Raw genomic sequence first — 25,059 nt, forward strand, 5'->3', positions numbered from 1 at the left:
ATCCTCTGTCTTGTTTTCAAGTAGGCCCTTAGGCTTATAAATTCAAGCTCATGGCTTGGAATGAGACCAAGTGAATTCTTACAGTGCTCTAGTATGTGAGTAGAAAATTAAGTATTAGGGCTTCCCTGGTGGTGCAGTGGTTGAGAGCCTGCTTGCCGATACAGGGTACATGGGTTCGTGCCCCGGTCCGGGATGATCCCACATGCCGCGGAGTGGCTAGGCCCGTGAGCCATGACCGCTGAGCCTGTGTGTCCAGAGCCTGTGCTTCGCAATGGGAGAGGCCACAACAGTGAGAGGCCCGCATACCGCAAAAAAAAAAAAAAAGAAAATTAAGTATTAGTACTCATTTCATAAAGTTGCTTTTCTGCACGCATGTGTGTCATGTATGTCATAGATTTGTTCCTGAAAAGATCCTTGGAAATTGGTTCATCTCTGAAATGTAATTGTACTTCAGGGGATTGTCATTTAATGGTATTTATTGAATGGAAGGTAAATACTGAGTTGGCCAAAAAGTTTTTTCCGTAGCATCTTATGGAGGAACCCGAACAGACTTTTTGGCCAACCCAATATTTAATGGAAGGAATAATCTCTTTGTAACTTATTTGGATATGTATAGATTTTCTAAATAAGGATTGCCTGAAATGTGTTATGATATGCTGTTTTTTAAATAAAAGTGAAGTATTTTTGAGCTTTCTATTACTGTTGTATCTTGTGACACCAAAGAGTCAGCTGATATTCCTTGGGAATTAGGAAATCAAAATAAAAATGTTAGCTTGTGAAAATGGGGACACTTGGTTAAAAGTAATTTGACTGTTTCAGTTTTCCTTGCCACTTTATAGGTACTATAGGAATTAGCAATTACTTAGAGCTGTTGGGCCCGAGTTTAATGCCTATATTTTTTGTAATAATGATGCATAGATGGATAATTGAATATTAAATTAATGGAATATTAAAAGGTTCTGTGACTTAGGCAGAAAGTCCCAAAATACTGTTATAGGAGGTGGTAAATTTGATACGAAACTCTTAAGGGAAGTTTTTTCTTCACTAATCAAAAATATTTTCTGACGATAAAACATACTGCAAAACATGTAGATAGTTAAGATAATAAAATTTAGCTTCTTTTTTAGACCCAGAAGACTTACCCATCAAAGGCTTGCTTCTAGTTTCCATTAGGCCCTTTCTTGCTGGTTGCTCTGTAGTCAGAGAGTTTTGACTATACTTTGGATCTCTGTATTACTTTCTGCTGTATATTCACTTGACATTTCGCAAGCGCAAAGGAGTTTGACTCATGTATATAAACCTCCAGAGTGTACCACACAGACAGGGAGCATGTAGGGCTGTGCCCAAGTGATGCAAGGGGAATGCTGGTCTTTGCCTCTTTCTGGACCACTTCCTTGACTCCTTTCCTGAGAGCAGTGCAAAGTAACGCAGCCCAGAACCACCCAAAGGTGAGAACGTGGAGATGAACCAGCCCACTGTGGGACAGCCATTCTCACAGCCTGCTCTGTCCTTGTCTGTCTGGCAGACGCCTTACAGTGGGCCAAGCATTAATTCACAGGAAGTGTCCCTGTGTGGCCAACTAGCAGAGTTTGGGGGAAATCTTTGGTGGTTTGAGCTCTAAAATCAGAAACTTAAACGAGGCCTGTTAACTTGCAGCAAGTGTAAATGTGGTTATGAAAACCCTCCAATGGGAGGGATAAATTAGGAGGTTGGGATTAACATATATACACTACTATATATAAAATAGATAATCAACAAGGACCTACTGCATAGTACAGGGAACTCTGCTCAGTACTCTGTAATAACCTATATGGGAAAAGAAGCTGAAAAAGAATAGGTATATGTATAACTAAATCACTTTGCTGTACACCTGAAACTAACCCAACATTGTAAATCAAATTACTTCAGTGTAAAGTAAAATATTAAAAAAGAAGGTATCAAAAAAAAAAAAGAAAGAAAGAAAGAAAGAAAACTCTCCACCACAGGAAGATTTACGCTGTGCAGAAGAATTTTGGACAGAGGTCTTATGACCTCACATATATGAATTTTTAAAAACCTTTTATTTTGAAGTTATCATAGACTCACAGGAATTTTCAGAAATAGTATACAGAGTCTCATGTACCCTTTCCCCAGCCTACATCAGTGGATTTTTAAAGTGTGGAGTGTGTGCCTCTGGCATCCTGGATTTTGTGGCCCAGAGATTAGGAAGACCAACCGGGGGATAAAAACTCACCCCTCTTGCTGAGGTGGCTTTGGTTGCTGTATCAGGAATCATGATTCAGGTCAGGGCATTGCCTGTATTTTAGAAATTGTAACTCTATGTAGTTGTCCAGATTTTTATATATTCTGTTGTGTTAAAAATTTAACAGTTTTACTTGTATGAATTATTAATCTGAAATTTATTTTTTTAGTTTTTAAATTTTATTTTTTAAGTAGTGAGAGAATACTAATATTTTTAAAAACACTACATGAGTGAACACATGTACATGAAGGAATGTTTTCTCCTTGTCCCCTTTCTTGTTTGAGTCTTAAGGGTGATCTGGGTTCTAGGACCGAAAATTTTAACTTGCTTTTTTCTGTGTAGGTTCGAAAACACGTGAATGATCTCTATGAAGACTTGAGGGACGGACACAATTTGATCTCTCTTTTAGAGGTTCTTTCAGGAGACACCTTGGTAAGTTTTAAATTTCGTAATTTATTTTGAAGAACATGTAATCCTTTTTGCATATGACTAATATGTTTTCAGCACAGACTGTCCAGAGTTTTGCAGCATTCGTCTTTTGAGCTGCTGTGAATTCTGCCTGGAAAAAGAGTTCTGGTTAGATTATGAAGCATTTTCACACTTTAAATGATGTGCATTTGGGAGATGGAAGTACTTTGATGACCTTGCTTATATAATCAATTCTATAATTAAAATACTACTTCTGTTCTTTTTTACCTTTGGGGTTTTTTTTGTTTTTTTTTTTCTTATCAGAAGTTGGATGCATAATATAACCCCCTATTAAAAGACTCACAAATAGCAAGGAAATAAGCATCACTTTCTGACAGATGGTCTAACCCCCTCCGCAGGTGTCATCTCCTTTTTTGTGAACATTTCTCCCCCTTCTTGGTTACCTGGTCTCCTTCATTAAGTTCTGTTCATGCTCTTCTTTTCATTTCTGGTCTGTCTTGTGTCTTTGCTGTCCTATCTTCTGTCTGTTATATTCATTAGCCAAGGGAACGAGATATTTTGAAGACCTTACGATTGGTGAGTGCCACAGAAGCATGCGAATATGAACAGCATGAGGATGTGGAGGATGAGGATAAGGGGGTAGGTGTCGGCCCCCGTAACTCCACTAACCTAGCTTTACATGCGGTGAGCGCTAACACGATAGAGTAACCCACGGGTTTGGGCTCCTTTTTAGAAAACTATAGAAAGGACCAAAACCCACAGGGAGATGGATGTGTGTGTACCAGCAACTTGGACAAAGGACATATTTTCTCTTTAAATTTATTTCTGTGCACTGCATGGTATTTGAACATATGTGCTTAAATTACAGGATGGCATTTGAGCTAAAGAAATTTATATACCTTTTGTATAAGTATGGAAATCTTACAACCAGCCCACTAATTTTAATACAAATCTGTTCCACTTCTGAAATTAATATTTCCAACATAACTGTCTTTTGTTTTATTTGAAGAAACTTATGGACATTTATTTAATGTTTAAAATTATGCTTTAAATCATTCCTACTGGCAGTAGGTATTTGAGGGACCTTCTTTACCTACCTTATATGTCTCATTTTATTTAGGGGGGGAATATTTAAAATGCTAGAATCCTGACAGAGCTCACAGAGCTGTTTAGTCCCGGTGACACTCAACTAACTCAGCCTACCTTTGCAAGACAGATGTGCTTCTTTTGTCATCACGTCCCTAGAGCCCCCTGATTTTATTGGAATTTGTGCTTTTGTGGATCCAGTGGGGAACTCATCACCATCATTTCTCGTGTTATATGGAACTTATTTTCCCATTCTGTGCTCTGCTATCTGTTTTAATTCTGCTGCCTTTGGCTTCAGCAACCTATTCATGTTTGAGCAGCTCAGCTGTCAGTTTTCTTTTTTCTTGTTTTCCCTTTGGAAGACTTTATGTGGTAAATTTCAGCTCCATTCTTTGTATTTTTGTTGAACATTTTCTCAGGTCTGTTTCCTTATGTTTTCCTTCTGCTAACTTGTGACATTTCTTAAGGGAAATGGCATCAAGGAAAAGAGTTAACGGTTTGTCAGTTTTGCTGAGACAGCAAATCATCATGTCCATCCCCAAGCAGTGTAAAACTATTATCGAGTCCAACCGATTTGTGCAAAACGAATATAAAATAAAGAGGAAATATATTACATGGCCTTAATTGCTTTTCTCTCTTCATCTATCATGGCTAAGTAAACCTCCACTGTCTTTCTCCTTCTTGGTGATTTTTATACCAACTGATGCTACTTTACCTCATTTTCATTAACATGCCATACATATATAATTATAAAAACCTTCTTGATTTAAAGTTTATTAAGAAGGCAAAATGGGGAATGGTATTTAATTCTTTTTGTGCATCTGTAGCTAAATAACTGTAGGCTAGAATTATAAGATAGTGAATATGAAAAGTGTATATGTTCCGTGGTATTTTCTCTTTTTCTTTTGTTTAAATATTTGGAATAAAGGATATGTTTAAAATAAAAAATACTCAGAAAAATCCCAAGTTTAAATTCAATCTCAGATAATGCAAAAAATTAAAAATATCATTAAAAAATTTAATGGATCTACCCAAGCAGTAAATACTGTTTTGACATATTAAGATGAGCATACAGTATATTTATATAGTATATTCAGCATACGTGTATTTAGCATGATCAGTGATATCAGAAAATACAGTGTTTTTTATACCCTGCATTTTTCCGTTCTTAGCCCAGAGAGAAAGGTCGGATGCGTTTTCACAGACTACAGAATGTACAAATTGCACTTGACTATTTGAAAAGACGCCAGGTATGATGTTTTTCAAAGACTGTAATCATATAAACATACGTGACTGAATAAATATGCATAGGACCATGTCAGGGAATGAAAAGGTTAAAGTTGACTCTGAATTATAATCATTAAACTTGTGCTTTCATGAGACAGATGTTTTAAAATGTTTTTAAACATTTGTTCCAAAGAAAAGGAGGTTAATAGTAGGTGTAAGTGGCTACATTTCCATCTGAATAGGAGCTACTGAGTTTTCCTTCTGTTGGAACTGGAATGCTTTTGCTTAGGAATTTAATGACATTTTAGTAGCAACAGAATGTTAAGAATGTCTATGAACAGTTCTTAGTAGTGGGGAGACAATACTTCATTTTTTACTAAAATTACCTTATTTTTATAAAAGATAGTTTACATAATACTTTTAAAAAACTTTGCATATGTATTTTTAATACATAGTAGTGAGGAAGCAATAGTTTATTTTTTTATAAGTAGATACAACTGGATAATCTAGAAGTAGTTAAAAATAAAACAGTTCTGACAACAATCCCCGACTGGCTTGAGGTTTCAGAAGAAATGGTGGAGAAGAATGAACAACGTATTGGGTGTGATCTTGATTTGGTAGCATTGTGTATGATAGAGATATAAGGCAAATAATCGGTATTTTCAATTAGTAGAAAAAGGAGGAGTCAGAGAAACTCAGGATAACTGAAAGTTACTGAAAACAGTGAGAAATCAGAGGTGGCAACAATTTTGCTTTTTAATGGAGTGGGAAGAAGAGAAGAGAGGAGGCAAGGAGGAGCAGGAAACACTGTCTGTTTATTAGACCTTCATTTAGTTTGTTATGAGCATCAAAGTGCTTTTAGTTACTAAATTCTAGCAAATACTCAGTGCTTATATTTTAAATGATATTGGTATTTGCCTTACTCTTCTTAATTCTAGTGGAAGTTTACAGAAGGATTAATGGTTAATTATGTCTCCTTGTCGAAATATTTTTGACAGTGATTTGTCCAGGAAGCAAAATGTTAGGTATCATTGTCTTGAATTCATGATAGATATTTAATTCTTTTACCAGGAAGTAAATGTTAAATATCATCCTTACATTTATTTACCTGAATGCATAATTGGACAGTTGATAAGCTTTAAGTCTGATTATTGTATTATTTTTAAAGTTTTGAACAGTCTTCCAAATGTCCAGTGAGTTATATAGTTACTTATCTTGGTAGCAATCTATGGCAGACAAATAGAATAATAATGCTAGTTTTTTTTTTTAAACACTCTTTATGACCGAAGTGTAAGAAAGTTGTTAAAATTATTTGATGGTTCAGAATAGTTTCCTACTTAATTGTAAAATAACGCTTATTTTCAAAAGGCAGAATTATTTCTAATTTAAAAATCTTAAGTATTTAGGACTTCTCGCTTGAATTGTGTTTTTGTTTTGACAAGTGTACTTTTAATACTTGCTGTAGAAGACAAAACCAAAATAATATTGATTTTTTTCCTTTGTAGTTCCTCTATAATTTGCAATCTAAAACGAGTGGGGATGGTAGTAAAACAGTAATTTAAGGATTACTGTTATTTAACTTATTCAGGCTTTTTTTTGTATCTGTAATTTTGAATCACTTTTATGTAGGTAAAAATAACTCGTGCTGGTTTGAAAAATATTTTGTTTTATCTCTTCTTCACATACAAAACAGGTGAAATTAGTGAACATTAGAAATGATGACATAACAGATGGAAATCCCAAATTGACTTTGGGATTAATATGGACAATAATTTTGCACTTTCAGGTAAGCCTGATTTTCTTAACTGTCATTTCTTTTAGCCTCATTGCTAGTTTTCAGGTGGTTCATATGAAGGGTGAATTACGCATTCACATCCAAAGGAGGAAGATAAATTTCAGGCTTTCTTTCTTTCTTTTAAAATTTAATTTTAAATTTTATATTGGAGTATGGTTGCTTTACAATGTTATGTTTGGTTCAGGTGTACAGCAAAGTGATTCAGTTATACATATACATATATCCATTCTTTTTCAGATTCTTTTCTCATATAGATTATTACAGAATTTTGAGTAGAGTTCCCTGTGCTGTACAGTAGGTCCTTGTTATTTATCTGTTTTATATATAGTAGTGTGAATATGTTAATCCCAACCTCCTAATGTATCCCTCCCCCCACCTTCCCCTTTGGCAACCGTAAGTTTGTTTTCTAAGTCTGTGAGTCTGTTGCTGTTTTTAAATAAGTTCATTTGTATCATTTTTTTTTTAGATTCCACATATAAGTGATATCATATGATGTTTAGGCTGTGTTTCTTAAACAATGTATTTGTATTGTTCCTCTCAGTAACTTGCTGCTAATGAACTTGGCACCCCATTTCATGTTGTTGAAAGCTTAAAATACTTGTAATCTCCGTGTTCGAAGACAGAGATTCCCTTTTTTTTGAATGTAGCCACATTTCTTTGTTTATTGGCCAGCATTACCTGATTTAGATACATAAAAGTTTTATGATTCAATCCTTGTTTAGAATGGGTTTCATTGATACTACAGTTTCTCAACTATGCCAGCTGTTTTCTCCTAGTTTTATAGACACTAGGTGGCAGTATCGTTCTCATAAAGACATCTCTTGAACTAGAACCATCCATATTTCCTGTAGAGCTGCACTTTCTCAAACGAGGTTTAAGGAGAGTAAAGGCAAATGTATTAACTATGAATTATTATCTAATTACCAGTGCCAGTTAAAGGCTGATCTTGATCTTTGGTTTTTATAAAATGATGCATTTAAAAAAAAATCTTCTTCATTTGATTTAAGGTGAGTCCTAGTTTTGGAACTGGCTTTGGGTTTGTCAATCCCTTGTGTGATCACGCAGCATTGTGTGTGCAGCGCGCAGAGCCTGGTCTGTAGTGGTCACACAGCGGGTCTTACTGATTGACAGCTGTGTGGTGGACCTTGCAGGAGGAAGAGAGAACTTGCTGACTTCAGAAAGGAGCTGGGGTTTTGGACCAAATTTTGGGAGGAAGAAGACTTATTTCTAATCTTTAAAAAATTTGACTGGGATACAGGGTTTGTAGGAGAATGGTGGAAAATAATGTAGTCAGGGCTCATTTGGGAACAGGATAAATCTGGCAGGGATGGACAGGTATAGGAAGTAGAGTCTCGTAGGTTCCAGGACCTGGACAGGCAACAGAGTTGCAGCGGTAGGAATTCGGAGGAGGAGACCCAGGTCCCAGGAGACCAGGTAACCAGGTGTCAGCCTGCCAGACAACAGGGCAGCTAATACAGGTGAATGTCCACTCAGCTGGGCTATTGATGGCTGGGAGATCCAGTATCAGGAAGTGGAAGCAGGACCCTCATTACTAGAGGGCCCCATCCTTAGGGGACCTGGGGTGCTGAGTACTTACCCAAGGCAGGGATTTGGTCATGGAGCAGACCCCAGACCTTGTTACCAGCACAGGTGAAGTCTAGCTAGAACTGGCCAAAAAAGCAGATTTCACATGGTGTTTCTCAGCAGCTTTCTCAGGGACCCAGAACTTATAGGGTTGAAAATGCAAGAGCCCCATATAGGGAGGTTAGAGGCCTGCAAACCAATCCCATCATTACTGACAGCTGGTGATACGGGCTGAGTCTGGATTTTGAAGGTCAGAGTGGGAACCCCTTTGGGGCACACCCAGGCTCTGGAGAGAGGGAGAGCTGAGTGTCATCATTGGCTCTTTTATCTGTGGCCATGAAGGCATCGAACAAGTCACCTAACCATTCTGTGGGCTCCAGTAGAAAAACAAACAGAAATGATCACAGGCCATAGTCAGGGGTATAAGCTGAGAGGCCGAGGTGGTGCCCTCCGAGTGGAGTGATAGAGGCCGGGCAGGACTCAGATGGGGAAGAAAAGTTGAATCCAGGGGCTGGTGTTTTGAAGAAAGAAAGGAAGGGACTTGGTGACAGGGCGTGGAGGATGCAGGAGGGGGATTAAAGATGGCTCTGAAAGGTTAAGCCTGGGAGATAAGAACCAGTAATGGAGGTGAGGGTAAAGTGAAAGGTAATGACCTTCTGCGTGGGTTTGACGTTCTGGTGGGATACCCTGGGCTTCTGTCTGCTGAGCAGCTGGAAATGTGTGAGCAGAGCAGAACTGGGGAGTCAGAGGTACAGGTGATAAACCGGGGAGTTTCCAGAGCACAAGTGGTCCTTGAGTCTGTCAGAGAGAAGGGATCTTCAGAGGATCCAAGGGAAGAGCACGTGTGGAGAAGAGCAGAGGGCAAAGGACAGAAATTTGGGGAAGGCCCATGATTAGGGGTGCAGGAGGAAGACGTTCCATCTGGGGAAACAGAAAAGGAACAGTTGGAGACCTCTGGCTGGCAGCTGGCATCCATCTGGCAAAGCCTATCTCTAATATCAGTGAGCATCTCCCTTTTTCTCTAACACCTTCCTGATCCTACAACACTCCTCTACATCCCTCTTTTTATTTATATTGAGATAGATTCATCACAGCCCTAGATGATAGTCAGTTTTACCAACATTCTCCCAATAGATAGAGCAAAGAAAATGTAGTATTGACGAAACCAAGGGAAGATAATTGCAAGTAGAAAGGAACGGTGAGCACTGTGAAATGCCACCGGAGAGCCTGAAGCAGTTAAGATTGAGTACGGGTTAGTAGTTTTGTCTAGGAAAAAGACATTGGGGACCTTGGAGAAGGTCCCCCCAAGTTCCTGGGAGCAGAAACCAGAAAGTAACAGACCAAAATGTGAGTAGATGGTAGGAAATTAAAGGCAGTATGGTTAGACCCTAAATTGAAAGAATTGTAAAGCAAAAGATCATTCAAAAAAGAATTACATATTAAGAAAGCTCTTTGGGGTTCAGGTGTCTTTGGAGGACAGAAGAGGACTAGCCATAGAAGGACCAAAGAAGTTTTGTTTCTTTTCTTTAACATCTATTTTATTGAAGTATAGTTGATTTACAGTGTTGGGTTAATTTCTGCTGTACAGCAGAGTGAGTTAGTTATACACATGTATACATTCTATTTCATATTCTTTTCCATTGTGGTTTATCCCAGGATATTGAATATAGTTCCCTGTGCTATACAGTAAGACCTTGTTGTTTATTCATCCTCTATATAATAGTTTGCATCTGCTAATCCCAAACTCCCAAGAGTTTTGCTTCTTAATATGATCCTGTGGCATATATTATGAAATCCAGTGTATTTTAGGACCTGAGTTACAAGATATTATGACTGTTAAATTATCACCAGTATTTAAAAGTTAGACCAAGATTTATTTAAAATGAAACATATAAATTTTTTGGTACAATTAAAATGTTCCTTTTCATTTAAAGAAATACTTTTCTTAGTCCTATGATAATTTAAGATTAGAACGATTTTACTGGTTATGCCAAGGCAGAGCCTTATTTATTGATTTAAAAATATTTGAGCATTGCAAATTGAATATGTTACAGAAGGTAAGCATTATCAATACAGTAATCCTGTATTATTTACCATACGCTAGATCCAGAGATACTAATTGTTACTAACCAGGGTTCTTGGCCTCCTTAATCAATAGAAATTGACTAGAGACCAAACAAGAAATTCAGGCAAGGCTTTATTGGGGCCCCTGCTGCAGCAGAGGGAGTGAGAACAAGCAACAGGTTCCCTGGCTTGTTCTTGTTGCCTGAGGCAGGGGACAAGCTTGTTCCTTATATGGGGTGAGGGTAGGGGTGTGTCCAGGAGTCGGGCCAGAGTGGTGGCTTAGGTGATGTTGAGTGCAGGGGCACATGCCGTACCCTGCTTTTTGCTCTGGGCTCCTCAAAAGTGGCAGTTGGGTTTTTTTGGCTCTTTGTATCTTTTGTCCAGAATTTGCCCCAACTGCAAATGCATGCAGTTATTTTTAGTCGCATATAGTTTCTTTGTATTTTGTTGCTGGAGGAGAGATGTGTCCAGGTGCAAGCACTGTAACACTGCAGCAAAGCCTATCTCATTCAGATGATGAAGTATATTGTTCTATTGGGAGACTGCTTGTAAAACCGACTATATTCTGGGGTGATGAGTCTATCACAATACAAATAAGAATAGGGTTGTAGAGGAGGGTGTGTTGTGGTAGGATTAAGAAGGTTTTAGAGAATAAAGGAAATTATCACTGATAGGCTTTGCAAGATGAATGCCAGTTACCAGGCAGAGACTGAAGTGGGGCCATTTCTGGGGGAGGGAGCAGTGTGCAGTGGCCTGAAAATGGGCATTTGCTCTGTTTGGCAAGGCTGGAAGCAATTGCAAATCACTGGTTTCGCCTCTATCATCGTGTTAGTGCAAATACCAGCCATTATACTTTGAAATTCTCTTGAATAATGTTCCATTGCCAATGAAGACATTGAAAATCAAATTAAAAAGAAACAAACCAACAAACCTGAAGCTTTATTTTTACCAGCTTGTCTTCTAGGATATTCAGGGTTTTTTTCTGTTGGAGATTAATTTCCCCTTGAAATGATTAAGGAAAACCTCACCATGCAGGTCTGTTATTGACAAATATCAGCCACATTGCTAACTTGACTATTTAATTGAATAATTTTATTTAGAAACATGAGTTCCATCTTTGATCAGTCTAACGACAACCTAGAGAAAGGCAATTATCAATTTTCTTTCCTTTTTTTAAAATAAATTTATTTATTTTATTTATTTATTTTTGGCTGCGTTGGGTCTTCATTGTTGCACGCAGGCTTTCTCTAGTTGTGGTGCACGGGGGCTCCTCTTCATTGTGGTGTGCAGGCTTCTCATTGCAGTGACTTCTCTTGTTGCAGAACACGGGCTCTAGGCATGCGGGCTTCAGTAGTTGTGGCTCGTGGACTCTAGTCAGCTTATGCATAAGACTAGTCATGTGATACTAATTTCCTTTTTACCATATTGATGACTCAGTGTTAGAAATATGCACACTTTAGGTCATCGGGTTCCATACTGATTTATTATGTATACACCATGGCCCTGGTAAAACTGTGTAATATTTAACTAGGGTACAATTATAAAAGTTACAAGTAAAATTCAACTGCCTTAATTCATGTATAAGTACACACAGATGTTTCTTTTGGCTAAGAGTTCCATGCTTTAAATCATAAAATTTATCAATTTCCTCATATGAAAATCCTAATGATCATAAAAAGAGAAATGGTTGGAAATTTGTCATATGAAAAATATGACAAACTATTCGAAGAGATTGATTTTAGAAACAATTTGAATAGAGTGTTTTAGGCATTTAGCATGTATTATCTCTCCTTCAGCTATTGAATCATCCTGTTCTTTTTTTATGGCTGCTGTTTTTGAATAAGAGTCAGTACAGTTTATAGAGGTTTTTGAGCCCTTTTTTGGGGGGCAAGTGCCAACATTAGTTTGTGTTTCTTAAGAAAAAAAAATTGTATGGTGGAGAATCTCTGAAACTAAATTTGAAAGGCACTTTGAAACTAAGTTTGACTGGGATTTGCTTTCTGTTTGTGCTCATGTTTGCTGAATCACCAGTGGTTCCAAAGGTTAATTCAAACTTTGGTAGTGTAACTGCATTTCAGAAAACTGAAAGTAAAGCAAGGGTCAGAATTTTTCGTGCAATAAAGTTAAGGGTTTGCCTTGAAAGCTCATCAGCGTGTCATTTGACAGTGAGCAGTGATGTTTGTCTAAGAGGATTGGTGGCCAGAAGTAAGCCACGGGGTGTCTAATGAGACCCAGGGACCGGCTGGGCAGGATGCCACGGCATTTCTTGCGGGTGCCTTTCTCATAAGCAAAATGGCCTCATGCTGAAAAGGATGGTCATGAAGTCTGAAGAATTAGACTGCATGGAGATCTGAGTAAGCCCTGGCTTTTGAAATGAGTGACACTGAGCAACTGTGATTTCCTGCAAATCACATGGGGAATGTCTGTGGATGTGTCCGAGCGGAGAAAGAAGAACAATATTTAGATCCTGCCAAAACTCCTCTGAGCCTTGAAAAATATTCTGCTGGAAGAAGAGAGTACTTTAGAAGAGAACCGACCAAGAAAACTGTAGGTGACACAGAGTCAGGAGAGCCAAAGCATGAAAATGAAGGGAAGAGGAGCAGCATCCTGCTCTCCAGGGAGCAGGCAGCCCCCTGGTCCAAGGGGCTGGTGCAGGAGGGATGTGCCAGCCCCAGCCTCACTCTGGAAGCGGGTGTCCAGCATGAGACGGTGAGCGGTCGGTGTCACCCTGGGAGCCCTTCTCCTCCTCAACACCAGGAAACAGAAGTCAAAGTTAATGAACTAGAGGAAAGGATTTCAGAAAAAGACAGCACTCCCTACTGTGCAAAGAGGAAGGACCATTTCGATGATGTCAACCCAAGAGAAATAACATTCCAGAGAAGAACTGATAGTTTTTCTTTCCGAAAGGCAGCCAGCTTAAATTCCATTCACTATGGTACAGAGAGAGTGCTTGAAAAAAGTGGGTTTTCTGAAGACCCATCAAAAAATGACTGCGGTGTTCAAGAAAAGCAAAACATGGAGAGATCCTACCCTCATGCAACATGTCATTTCCAGTTTGAGAAAAAGAGATGTCCTTCCCTCTGTGATAACGTGTCCTTTCCTTCCAAGGACACAAGTGGAAAGGAGGTAAGTGCAACACAGAGCCCGAGTTGAACGTGTAAATAAGGACTCCAGGTGCTCACACCTGGCTGAGGTTCCGTAATTTGTCCTTTGTAAACATTCTTTTCATATTCATTTATGTGAAAGCTGTAGAGCTCTTGGTGCATTTCATTTGTAGCCTTAGGTTTTGTTACTATGATTTTATTTTTGGTGGTACATTCTTTAATCCCACCTTTATTCCAAACCCTATACATTTTTGTTACTGTTGGAAGACTTAGTGAACCACTGCTCTAAGATAATGCACGTCTTTTGAATTTCTGTAGTTCATGTGTCTTGACTTTTCCGATGGAATAGCCTTTGGAAACAAAAGTTAAATCAAAAAGCAGTTATGACAAGACAGATATAGGGAGGAGATGCTACAATGATCAGTCAGTCCTGACCTGCTGATCTGTAGGTTTGATCCAAAACCCCAATTCTAGTTCTCTGTCCGTTTCCATACACAGGGACACTGACATAATTGCTTTCAGTTCCGTGTGTGTATCTGTGTATGCTTGTGTGTGTGTGTGTGTGTGTGCGCTTTGGGGGTGACAGGCACAGATGAAACTGCCCAAATCTATTCTGTCTCTGTTACTTGAGTTACTCCCCGGCCAAGTCTAAAATCAGAACTCACTTGGGCAGCGGGTCATAGGAATCTGAATATGACTCAGGCTGCCAGGAAGTTGTGATCTTTATTCCTAACATGGATATTTAGCTTTAGACAAGTTGCTTCTCTGGGGTTTTTACTTGTCTTTAAAATGTAAGTGAATATTGATTTACTTGCCTGATAAGTGCATCACCCAAGCAACGTCCTGTACATGGTACCACTTGGCAGCTGATGGCTTTTTCATTTAAGCTGTTCCTAACTTTGCCTTTTAGGAAAAAATCTGGATGTTAAGTGGTATATGGAACATGAAACATTCATTGCAAGGTCGTTGTATCGCTGGGCAGAGATCCTTGGCCCAGTGGTCAGATGAGGTTTTAGTAGGGTCTGGGTGTGGAATCATCATTGGCCTTGGCCGCTGGTCCTCCTGAAGCTGGCTCCCCTGTTTGTATCCACGAACACGCCTTGCCAATGTTATGTCGTGCATTCTATTTACATTTTACAGTGGTTACATTTAAAAAGAAAGCATCCGGTCTAGGCCTTGTCTGCGTAGGTCTGGCATGAAGGTCAGTGAAAAAGAAAGCCGCTTGGCTGCTGTGTGTTTATGAATGTAACCACTTGCTTTGCTCACATATGTTTTCCATCTGTTTTTTGCATAATTTGGCTTCAAGTAAGCCTCACATGTTTTCATTAGTGGAAACTCATAAAATCTGTTTCCTAGTGGTGCCTAAGCCTTTTTTCCCACTTGTATTATATTCATGCCAAGGATTTTACCCCTTCTTTCTACTTTGTGTAGCTAATGATTTTTGAAACGTCAATGGAAAATACATGTGAAAATAAGTCATAAACCTGTCAGTCAGATTTGTTAAATAATTGTGATATGGAGGTACTTAAAGCCTCATATCTTCTAGGGAAATGCTGAATGAGATAATCCTTTTTTTTTTCACTTTTAAAAAATTTTTTATTTTATATTGGAGTATGGTTGATTTACAATGTTGTATTAGTTTCAGGTGTACAGCAAAGTGATTCAGTTATATATTTATATATATCCATTGTTTTTCAGATTCTTTTCCTATTTAAGTTTATTATAGAATATTGAGTAGAGTTCCCTGTGCTATACCGTAGGTCCTTGTCGATTATCTATTTTATATATAGTAGTGTGTATATGTTAATCCCCAACTCCTAATTTATCCATTCCCCCCACTTTCCCCTTTGGTAACCATAAATTTGTTTTCTAAGTTTGTGAGTCTGTTTCTGTTTTGTAAATAAGTTCATTTGTATCATTTTTTTTAGATTCCACATGTAAGTGGTATCATACATTTGTCTTTCTCTCTCTGACTTACTTCAGTTAGTATGATAATCTCTAGGTCCATCCATGTTGCTGCACGTGGCATTACTTCATTCCTTTTAATGGCTGAGTAATATTCCATTGTATATAGGTACTACATCTTCTTTATCCATTCCTCTGTTGATGGACATTTAGGTTGTTTCCATATCTTGGCTATTGTAAATAGTGCTGCTATGAACATTGGGTTGCATGTATCTTTTTGAATTACGGTTTTCTCCGGATATATGCCCAGGAGTGGGAATGCTGGGTCATATGGTAGCTCTGTTCTTAGTTTTTTGAGGAACCTCCATTTCTGTTCTCCATAGTGGCTGCACCAACTTACATTCCCACCAACAGTGTAGGAGGGTTCCCTTTTCTCCACACCTCCTCCAGCATTTATTGTTTGTAGACTTTTTGATAAGGGATAGTCTTTATTTTATCTGAGGAGTTTGACATCTTAACTTCCCCGTGGTCCAGATAAAGACTCTTTGGTGGCAGAGTCAGACCAACAGCTCGGCTGTTCCTCGTAAATGCATTCTTCCCGGTACTTTGGAGGTGGACTCTGCCTAATTATCTTTGGTTAGAACTGTGCACGGCCCTCTTTATCTTGGATTGGATTCTCCATTTTTCATTGCAGGATTGGATGCAAATGAGAGCTGTCAGCCCCTTCACTAGTATTCCATCCCAGAAATGGCCTGTTAGCCAGCATTCCTTTGCAAGACATTGTCCCTTCAAAATCTTTTCCATATCTTCTCTATTTGAGCCATTTTTGCTCATTCATTTGTGTGCAGGGTTGGGCTCAGTGACGTTTGGGTTAATCTCCAAAGTAGAATAATGCACAATTCTTTGAACTTATCTTAAGCTTAGACTTAGTTTAAGCCTCTGACTTGAACTTCCCAGGTCCTGTGATATTTGTCATTCTTAGTCTAGGTGACCAGCCTGCCTCCTCTTTAATCCTTGCCATCGTAAGCCAACCTTGGGTGGCCCTCCAGGCCCTGGGGTTCTGTGGAGCAGGCTCAGCCGCCCCTTCTTGGGCATCTACTGAATGTAAATCTCATAACCTGTGATAACTTCACTAGGGTAAAGAGGTGTAAGTAAACAAAGGAAGTATCTTAGATTTGCATATTGCTTTGGAAGTGGAAAAACACTTTCAGACACATTGTGTCTTTTGATCATTCTTAACAACTGTATTAAATAGGTGAAATAGACAGTTCCTCTTTGGAAGGAAGAAATGGAAACTCAGGTTAAATAAGGTCCTTAAGGGAACACAGCAGATGGGAGTAGCTGAGTTTAAATGATGGCACAGCATCCTACTTTGATGAGCTGTCAGAGTTCTGAAGGAGATGCTGTGAACTTGGAGCAGGGGTTGAAGTTTAGAAGAGCTGATGTTCATCTGGGGAGGATGAGTGTTACCAACAGAGGTGGCAGAGGCAGAGCACGTTTGGGGACAGGGAGTGATGAGCTCAGGGTCTGCACCTTGTGCAGGGTCCCTTCTTTTTCTGACTCACATGCTCCCCGGACTTGTGACGGGGAGTCCTGCCTTTCCCCTCGAGCTGTGCCCACAAAGCATTCTTCTTTCTTGAGTTTCACAAATCCCACCTCTTCCCAGTCTTGTGATGTTGCTCTCAGCCAAGATTGTTGTTTTCTCTATTTATAGGTCATTGGTTCTCTAGCAGACCACATGTAAGTGTCACCTAAGGAGCTTTTAAAAATATAGGTGCCTGGGGACTTACCAGTGGTAAAGAATCCACCTTCCAGTGCAGGGAACGAGGGTTCAATCCTGGTCGGGGAACTAAGAACCCACATGCTTGGTGGCAACTAAGCTCGTGTGCCACAACTACTGAGCTTGCGCGCCTCAACTAGAGAGCTCACCTGCAGCAAACTAGAGAGCCCACTTGCTCTGGAGCCCACGCACCACAACTAGAGAGAGAAAACTCGCATGCCACAACTAGAGAGAAGCCTGTGCACCACAACTAGAGAGAAGCCCGTGCACCACAACTGGAGAGAAAACCTGCATGTCACAACTAGAGAGAAGCCTGTGCACTGCAACGAAAGATCCTGCATGCTGCAACTAAGACCTGATGCAGCCAAAAAATAAAAAAACAAAAAAAAAGATAAAGAAAATAAATAAATAAAATAAATACTAAAAGAAAAATATAGGTGCCTGGATGTCAACTCTAGTGATTCTAATATAATGGATCACCGTGGGCCAGTGATTCTGATGGTCAAGACTGTGGCTAGGCGCTCGTTACTCTTCATGTTCTCAAGTGGACCCCAGGGTCCCTGTGGTGCTTGAATCATCTCCAGATGAAGCTTTACCCTTCATCTTCCAGATGAAGATTTAACTGAATCAGAATATCTTATGACGGAACGTGAGAACACTGCATATGTTTCAGGCGCCCTCTCACATGTTTCTTGAAAATATGCTAAATTCTGAGAACCAGCTTCACCCTTCGTTTTCTCCTCATCGTGGGTTTTCTGACAAGCAGTGTGGATCACGGGCCTGGAGGCAGGAGGTGTGAGTTCTCGCCAAGCTTTGCTGCCAGAGAGCTGTGTGCCTTGGACGCCTTCTTCATTTCTCCGGGCCTCGGCTTCATTTTCCAGAAAAGTAGGATGTGGGACTGGATGACGACACGACTGTTATTAGGCATGGTATTTGCGGAGTCCTGCTGCATGCCAGACACCCCCCACTGTGCTGTTTAACCATCATGAAATGGTTCTGTTGTTTGCTGCATTTACAGAGGAGGACATGGAGCCTCAGGAGACATAGTGACTTGCTCAAGTCACTCAGCCAGGACATGGAAGGGCTTGGATCTCACCCAGAATTATCTCCAAGCTGAACTTTGAACTGACGTCATTTCCCTACCTTTCCCCACATACAGCTCTTTCACTTTTAAATTCCTACAAATCCATGCGTTTCATTGCATACCTTTTAGTTGAGTGTTTTCACCCCTTCTTCCATCCGTCTCTTCTTTGATTCCTCTACCAAACATTTCTTAGGCACCTGTTATATACTGAACCAACACTAGGCACTTATATCCCATTGTTTGTTCATTATAAATGATGGGGACAGTGGCTATAAACTTAGTCACCTGAAAGGCTTTGGGGATGAGGATGCTTAATATAGTTGTTCCCCCTTTACCCGCAGGGGATACATTCCAAGGCTCCCAGTGGAGGCCTGAAACTGGATAGTACTGAACTCTCTGTGTATATACTGTGCTTTTTCCTGTACTTACATACCTATGATAAAGTTTATACATTAGGCACATTAGGAGACTATCCAAGTTGCCAGCATCACTGCTTTTGCACTTTGTTATTAAGTTATTAAATAAAATAAGGGTTCCTTGAACACAAGCAGTGGGACACCGCAACAGTCAGTCTGATAACCAAGACATATACGAAGTGACTAGTGAGATGATTCCTGTTGGGGGTGGGGCAGACCGGGATGGTGCAAGATCTCATCCTGCTCCTCCGAATGTCGTGCCATTTAAAACTTAAGAATTGTTTATTCTGGGGGGCTTCCTTGGTGGCGTAGTGGTTGAGAGTCTGCCTGCCGATGCAGGGGACGCGGGTTCGTGCCCTGGTCTGGGAAGATCCCACATGCCGCGGAGCGGCTGGGCCCGTGAGCCATGGCCGCTGAGCCTGGGCGTCCGGAGACTGTGCTCCGCAACGGGAGAGGCCACAACAGTGAGAGGCCCGCATACCACAAAAAAAAAAAAAAAAAAAAGAATTGTTTATTCTGGGAATTTTCCATTGAATATTTTTGGACTGTGTTTGACTTTGGTTATTGAAACCATGGAAAGCAAAACTGTGGATAAGGGGGACTGTTGTCATTTTAACGTCCCACTCTGTCATATAGCTGTGTTAACTACTGAACATTGAACTCTTTTCATGTTCCTTTTCATCCTTTGGTGAATTGCAGTAAACAGGGCAGTGAAGTACAGGAGAGAAGCCAAGGAGGGAAGGGTGGCGAGGGGTGTGGATAGTGTACAAATTACATTATCAGCATCTGAGTAATGATGGGTTAGATATTTTCATTCATTGACTTTCTAAATTATAAAAACAAAATAATTGAGAACTATCTCAGAATGTTATAATAATACATTAATATTCAACCTCACTGAAATATAATATTTATTCAGTATTTTTTTCTTTAACTGAGTCTTCTATGAATCTTAGGCTATAGAATCATGCTTAGAATTCAAGGACTAGGGTAAAATCTAAATATTTCTACTTTTCCACGGTAGCTTTGCTCTATAGATCTTGAAAGCAAAGGTCATTTGGTTTATAGTTGACTAATTAACATTTCTTTCTGAACCATTTCATCTTTTTTAGTGAAAATGAGTTTATAGATTTTTAAATTTCTAGTCTTCATTTGGATTTCATGACCCAGTTTGTGAAAGTTTAGTTTTAAAATCGTTGCACAGAATTGGATCTCTATCAGCAATGGAATGCCTCTATCTTTTCAGTTAATTGAAGGACATGCCAAGTTTAAAATCCTTTACTGTACAAGAAAAATAGTCATATCTGTGTTAGTTTTCCCCCATAATTTGAATAAGAAATAAATGAACATTTGCTAAAGGTAGCCATCAACGTAAAGCATTAGCACTTGAACTTTATCAACTTTTTACTTTTATCCTCAATTTAACTCTTCCTTTCAGGAAGGCAGTGTTTTAACCAGATAGCATTTTCAAAATGTGTGTGCTGTCTTTACAGTTAAGAATATTTTGTGGAGCCTTTTCACACATTTTTGAAACTTGGAAGCAGACACTAAAAATGTGTTGATTACATTGGTTTCTGCCAAAATAGTTGAAACATCGTTGAAGAGATTATCTTTGGAAGCAAACATCCTGGCTTGGAAATATTTGAGTGTTTTGACACATTCAATGTGGAATTTGCTTTTGCCTGAATACAGTGTCAAGCAATGTGGGCAAAAAAATGTAGGGGATAATCCTCAGTCTGGTGCAGTCACTTCCACTTATGTGGGGCAGGCACCATTCTGAACCATGTGTGCGTGTCGGCATCTTGATGAGAGGAAACCAAGGCCCAGTAAGCGGTGGGGTCGGGGATGGAACATAGGTCACCACCCTCCACAGCTCTGCGACAACCTTGCTCCCAATGATAAACTTTCACTCTTGAAATAATTATGTTAAAAGAGGTGGAAGCACCTTGAGATCACCTTTTCCAACCTGCTGCTTTCATCCCTGTTAATACCTGAACTCTCTCAATTAGAGTATAAACTGTCGTTTATTTTAACAAAAATATATGAAGGAATTGAAATTCCCTGGATGATACTCGTGTCTAGCCAGTAGGGATTTGGGTTCTGCAGGGAGAACATTTGACAGCTACCATTCCCATATCCACTGTGTATCCCTTAAATCAGTTTTTCCTTCTGTAAAATGAGCTGGTTCATTGATAGATAAAACTCTTCCTGAAATGCTGTAGGGTGTCGCTATAGATTTGGCTGTAGCAGAGGAAAGGGGACTTAGGAGCTCTTCAGTTTCATTTTTTTTATTGAAATATAGTTGATTTACAATGTTGTGTTAATTTCTACTGTACAGCAAAGTGATTCAGTTATACATACATTCTTTTTTATATTCTTTTCCATTACGGTTTATCACAGGATATTGAATATAGTTCTCTGTGCTACACAGTAGGACCTTGTTGTTTATGCATTCTATACATAAAAGCTTACATCTGCTAATCCCAACCTCCCACTTCATCCTTCCCCCCAACCCCCTCCCCCTTGGCAACCACCAGTCTGTTCTCCATGTCCGTGAGTCTGTTTCTGTTTTGTAGATAGGTTCATTTGTGTCCTATTTCAGATTCCACATATAAGTGATATCATATGTTATTTGTCTTTCTCTTTCTGACTTACTTCACTTAGTATGATAATCTCTAGTTGCATCCATGTTGCCGCAAATGGCATTATTTTGTTCTTTTTCATGGCTGAGTAGTATTCCATTGTACATATGTATCGCATCTTCTTTATTCATTCATTTGTTGATGGACATTTAGGTTGTTCTCATGTCTTGGCTACTGTGAACAGTGCTGCTGTGAACATAGAGGTGCATATATCTTTTTGAATTATAATTTTTTCTGGATATATGCCCAGGAGTGGGATTGCTGGATCATATGGTAATTCTATTTTAGTTTTCTGAGGAACCTCCATACTCTTTTCCACAGTGGCTGCAACAACTTACATTCCCACCAACAGTGTAGAAGTGTTTCCATTTCTCCACACCCTCTCCAGCATTTGTTATTTGTAGACTTTATTTATTTATTTTTGGCTGCATTGGGTCTTTGTTGCTCTGCACGGACTTTCTCTAGTTGCGGTGCATGGGCTTCTCATTGCGGTGGCTTCTCTTGTGGCTCTAGGCTCACGGGCTTCAGTAATTGTGGCTCATGGGCTCTAGAGCACAGGCTCAATAGTTGTGGCGCATGGGCTAAGTTGCTCTGCAACTTGTGGATCTTCCCAGACCAGGGCTTGAACCCGTGTCCCCTGCATTGGCAGGCAGATTCTTAACCACTGTGACACCAGGGAAGTCCCTGTAGACTTTTTAATGATGGTCATTCTGACCGGTGTGAGGTGGTGCCTCATTGTAGTTTTGATTTGCATTTCTCTAATAATTAGTGATGTTGAGCATCTTTTCATGTGCCTATTGGTCATCTGTATGTCTTCTTTGGAGAAACCAGAAGACTTACATTTAATGCAGGTCATACTTCCCATGTCTGTGAACTAGGGTGGTTTCTTGTTCTGAGGATCAATGAAGTAGTATGTGGGAGAAAGACTTAGGAGGTTGTAGGCGCTTTATAACTTCCATCTCACCACTGTCTTCTGCTCCAGTTGAAAAGAGGACACATGTTGCGACCATCTGTTGTGAAGAGCACTTCTTTCTTTCCTTGGACATAAGGTATCCTTCTGCACCAGCAGAGCTGCCTCTCATCCCCCAGGTCCATTCTTCTTTTGACCGTTTCTTCAGTAGATGTTTAGTGAATACCTGTAACGTGTCAGACAGTGTGTTCTCTAATTCCACCATTAGCTTAAAATTCTGTTAACCTCTTGGAACAGAAATAACCCCTGTGGGGGGACCGAGTCGTAAAACTAATATGTTTATTTGCAGCTCAGTCCAGATGCATCCAGAGGGCCTATTGCAGCAGCTCTGGAAGAAGAGGAAGGATGTGAATCTAGGGGCAGCTCTGCTGCTCTGTGGCGAGCCTGGCAGTCAAGGGCATGTGTCTAGTCTAGTGAGGGGACCTCTGTGAACCCTGACTCTTGGTTCCTGTGAGAGATCCAGGGGTGGGTCCTCCTCTGAAAATGAGAAGTGTTCTCTGTAGCAGCTGCTTTGCCCGTGTAGACTCTGGCAAGCTCCGGGGGAAGGGTCTTGACCTTAGGGTTGAGGGGAGCTAGGGGATACCCCTAACCCTAACCCAACCTGGGTGCAGACATCTCCCCAGCCTTGAAGAGTGAGCACCCACTGGGCCTCCTGAGGAAAGATCAGTCTGAGTTGTACGGGTAGATTTCTTTTCTAAATATGAAGGAGAGATTTCACTCTCCTCTTGCAAATTCTGAGTTGGAATTTAGGAGACATAGGTCCATCCCCTCGGCCCCTGCCTGCTCGAGTGCTGAGACCCTGGGCCAGTCCCCTCGCCTCCTTTGGCCTCAGCTTGTTCACCAGTGAAACCAGGGAGTTGCCAGAGGGCTTTGTGACCTTCCAGTTTGTGTTCCCCAGATTCCTTAATCCTTTACTATTTTTATAGCCTCCCTAAGTTAAATTTCTCAGTTCTCTTAACCTCAGACACATTGCCTTTCTGGTGTCACATGTCGATTATTTAAATAGTAAATTTGATTAAACTTTTTAACCTTTTCAATAAATTATAGTTATTTAAATTTTTTTTTAAGTTGCATATTTGCCTTGTATAGAATAAAATACAATAAAAATGTGAATAGTCTCCTAGGGAGTATGTGAGTCAGCTTTGGAAGTTGGCTGTTGGTGTGCCCTCCCCTCCCTGCATGCCAGAACCATGAAAACATCCATAAAAATCAGGTGTGGCTGTCGCGCAGTCGTCTAGTGGCATTGACTTTACTCAGAGGACTTCCAGGCTTGCAGCCTCAGCTGACCAGAACCCGGAGGCTGTGGCGATTCCCGCAGCAGATAGCGGGGCCAGTCCGCTGTCAGCTGGGAGAGAAATCAGAGTGAACTCTCAGATGGGGGGTGTTGGCTTGTTTTCTTTCATTGAAAAAGCATTTCAAGGCTATGTCCTGGGTCAAGTTTATGAAATTGTTTTACAGAAATGATTTCGATGACACTTAGGTAATGTGGGGCTCTCCCTTTTTTTTTTTTTTTTTGCAATCCTCAGACGTTTTATTGACAGCAAAACTTCTGGCAGTTGAACGTGAGCCACGTGAGGGTGGTGGGTGGGCGCTTGCGAGGCAGGGAGGGAGATGGGCAGAGGGCTCCTGGCAGGGATGCCCCTCCTCCCTTGGGACACTGTGAGGGGCGTGGCAGTGGCTGTCACAGGCTGGGGGAGCATAAATAACACTGGGGGCAGGACTGGGGCAGCAGGAGGGGGAGCGTGGGGCAGCCACCTCAGAAAGACCCACCCAGGCCACAGAGACACCCAGGGACATGGGGCCACGAGACACAGACATGGGGACACGTGAGGCCAGGAGGACGCGAAAGGGGATGATGGGCTGCTGGAGACACAGAGGCGGACACACCCAGAGAAATGGGGATTGGCGGGCAGGGCTCTGGAGAGTAATCTCTGGGGCTGGGCTCACCTCCCGGGCACTCCTGGGCCGTGGTCAGGGTGTTTGGTGATTATTGCAAAGTGAGCTTAATTGGCAGCCATTTACTTTGTAAGATGACAAGGTTTACATGAGAGGCTAAAACCCATTCATACCAAATGAAAACATGACACGTTTTTCTGATCTTTCCTCCCCGCCTCCCCCCCCACCCTCCTCCCTCCTCCCTCCCTCCCTCCTCCCTCCTTCCCTCTTTCCTCCTTTCCCTCCTTCCCTCCCTCCCTTCCTTCCTCCCCCTTCCCTCCCCCCTCCCCTCCTTTCCTCCCCCTTTCCTCCCTCCTTCCCTCTTTCCTCCTTTCCCTCCTTCCCTCCCTCCCTCCCTCCCTCTCCCTTCCCTCCCCCCTCCCCTCCCCCCTCCCCTCCTTTCCTCCCCCTTCCCTCTCTGTCTCCCGCCTCTTACTCAGCAGATGGTAAGTGAGCACCTAGTCTGACCACGTTGGGCAGGGTATGGGGAGGATGTTCCAAGGGGAGAAGTAGCCTGAACAGAGGACCTGAGGAGAGAGGGAGTGTGTAGTCCACATGGTCTGATGTTCGTATGGTTTGATCGTGGAATAGAAGGAGAATGGCTTGGGTCTGGGCAGACCAGCCGAGACTGACCTGGATTAAGGTGTCTGCGGAGTGAGAGCAGGGCAGACGTGGTCCAGTGCAGCTGGTTAGGAGGCTGTTACTAGTCCTGACACCAAGGCTTAGTTCCAGAGGAAGGGGAAGCTCTCCTGAGCCTGGTATTGTTGGTATTGACACTGGAGACTAGAGGCGATGG

The 25,059-nt window shown here is 40.9% G+C and overlaps 1 protein-coding gene across 10 annotated transcripts in view; it reads left to right on the forward strand.

Moving 5' to 3' along the window:
- DST (dystonin) overlaps positions 1 to 25,059 on the forward strand; it is a gene marked incomplete at both ends in the record, with an annotated part of 487,217 nt that overhangs the window by 242,660 nt on the left and 219,498 nt on the right. For 6 of the 10 annotated variants that reach the window (XM_079713911.1, XM_079713910.1, XM_079713912.1 and 3 more), the window contains 3 exons: positions 2,585 to 2,674; positions 4,930 to 5,007; positions 6,678 to 6,770. In XM_079713911.1, coding sequence (XP_079570037.1) covers positions 2,585 to 2,674; positions 4,930 to 5,007; positions 6,678 to 6,770 — 261 coding nt within the window. Of the gene's footprint in view, positions 1 to 2,584; positions 2,675 to 3,211; positions 3,311 to 4,929; positions 5,008 to 6,677; positions 6,771 to 25,059 lie in introns of all 10 variants that reach the window. The other 4 variants (XM_079713903.1, XM_079713907.1, XM_079713908.1 and 1 more) reach the window with 1 other exon arrangement.

The sequence above is a fragment of the Hyperoodon ampullatus genome, assembly GCF_949752795.1.
Source record: "Hyperoodon ampullatus genome assembly, chromosome: 10".
Classification (NCBI taxonomy): domain Eukaryota; kingdom Metazoa; phylum Chordata; class Mammalia; order Artiodactyla; family Ziphiidae; genus Hyperoodon; species Hyperoodon ampullatus.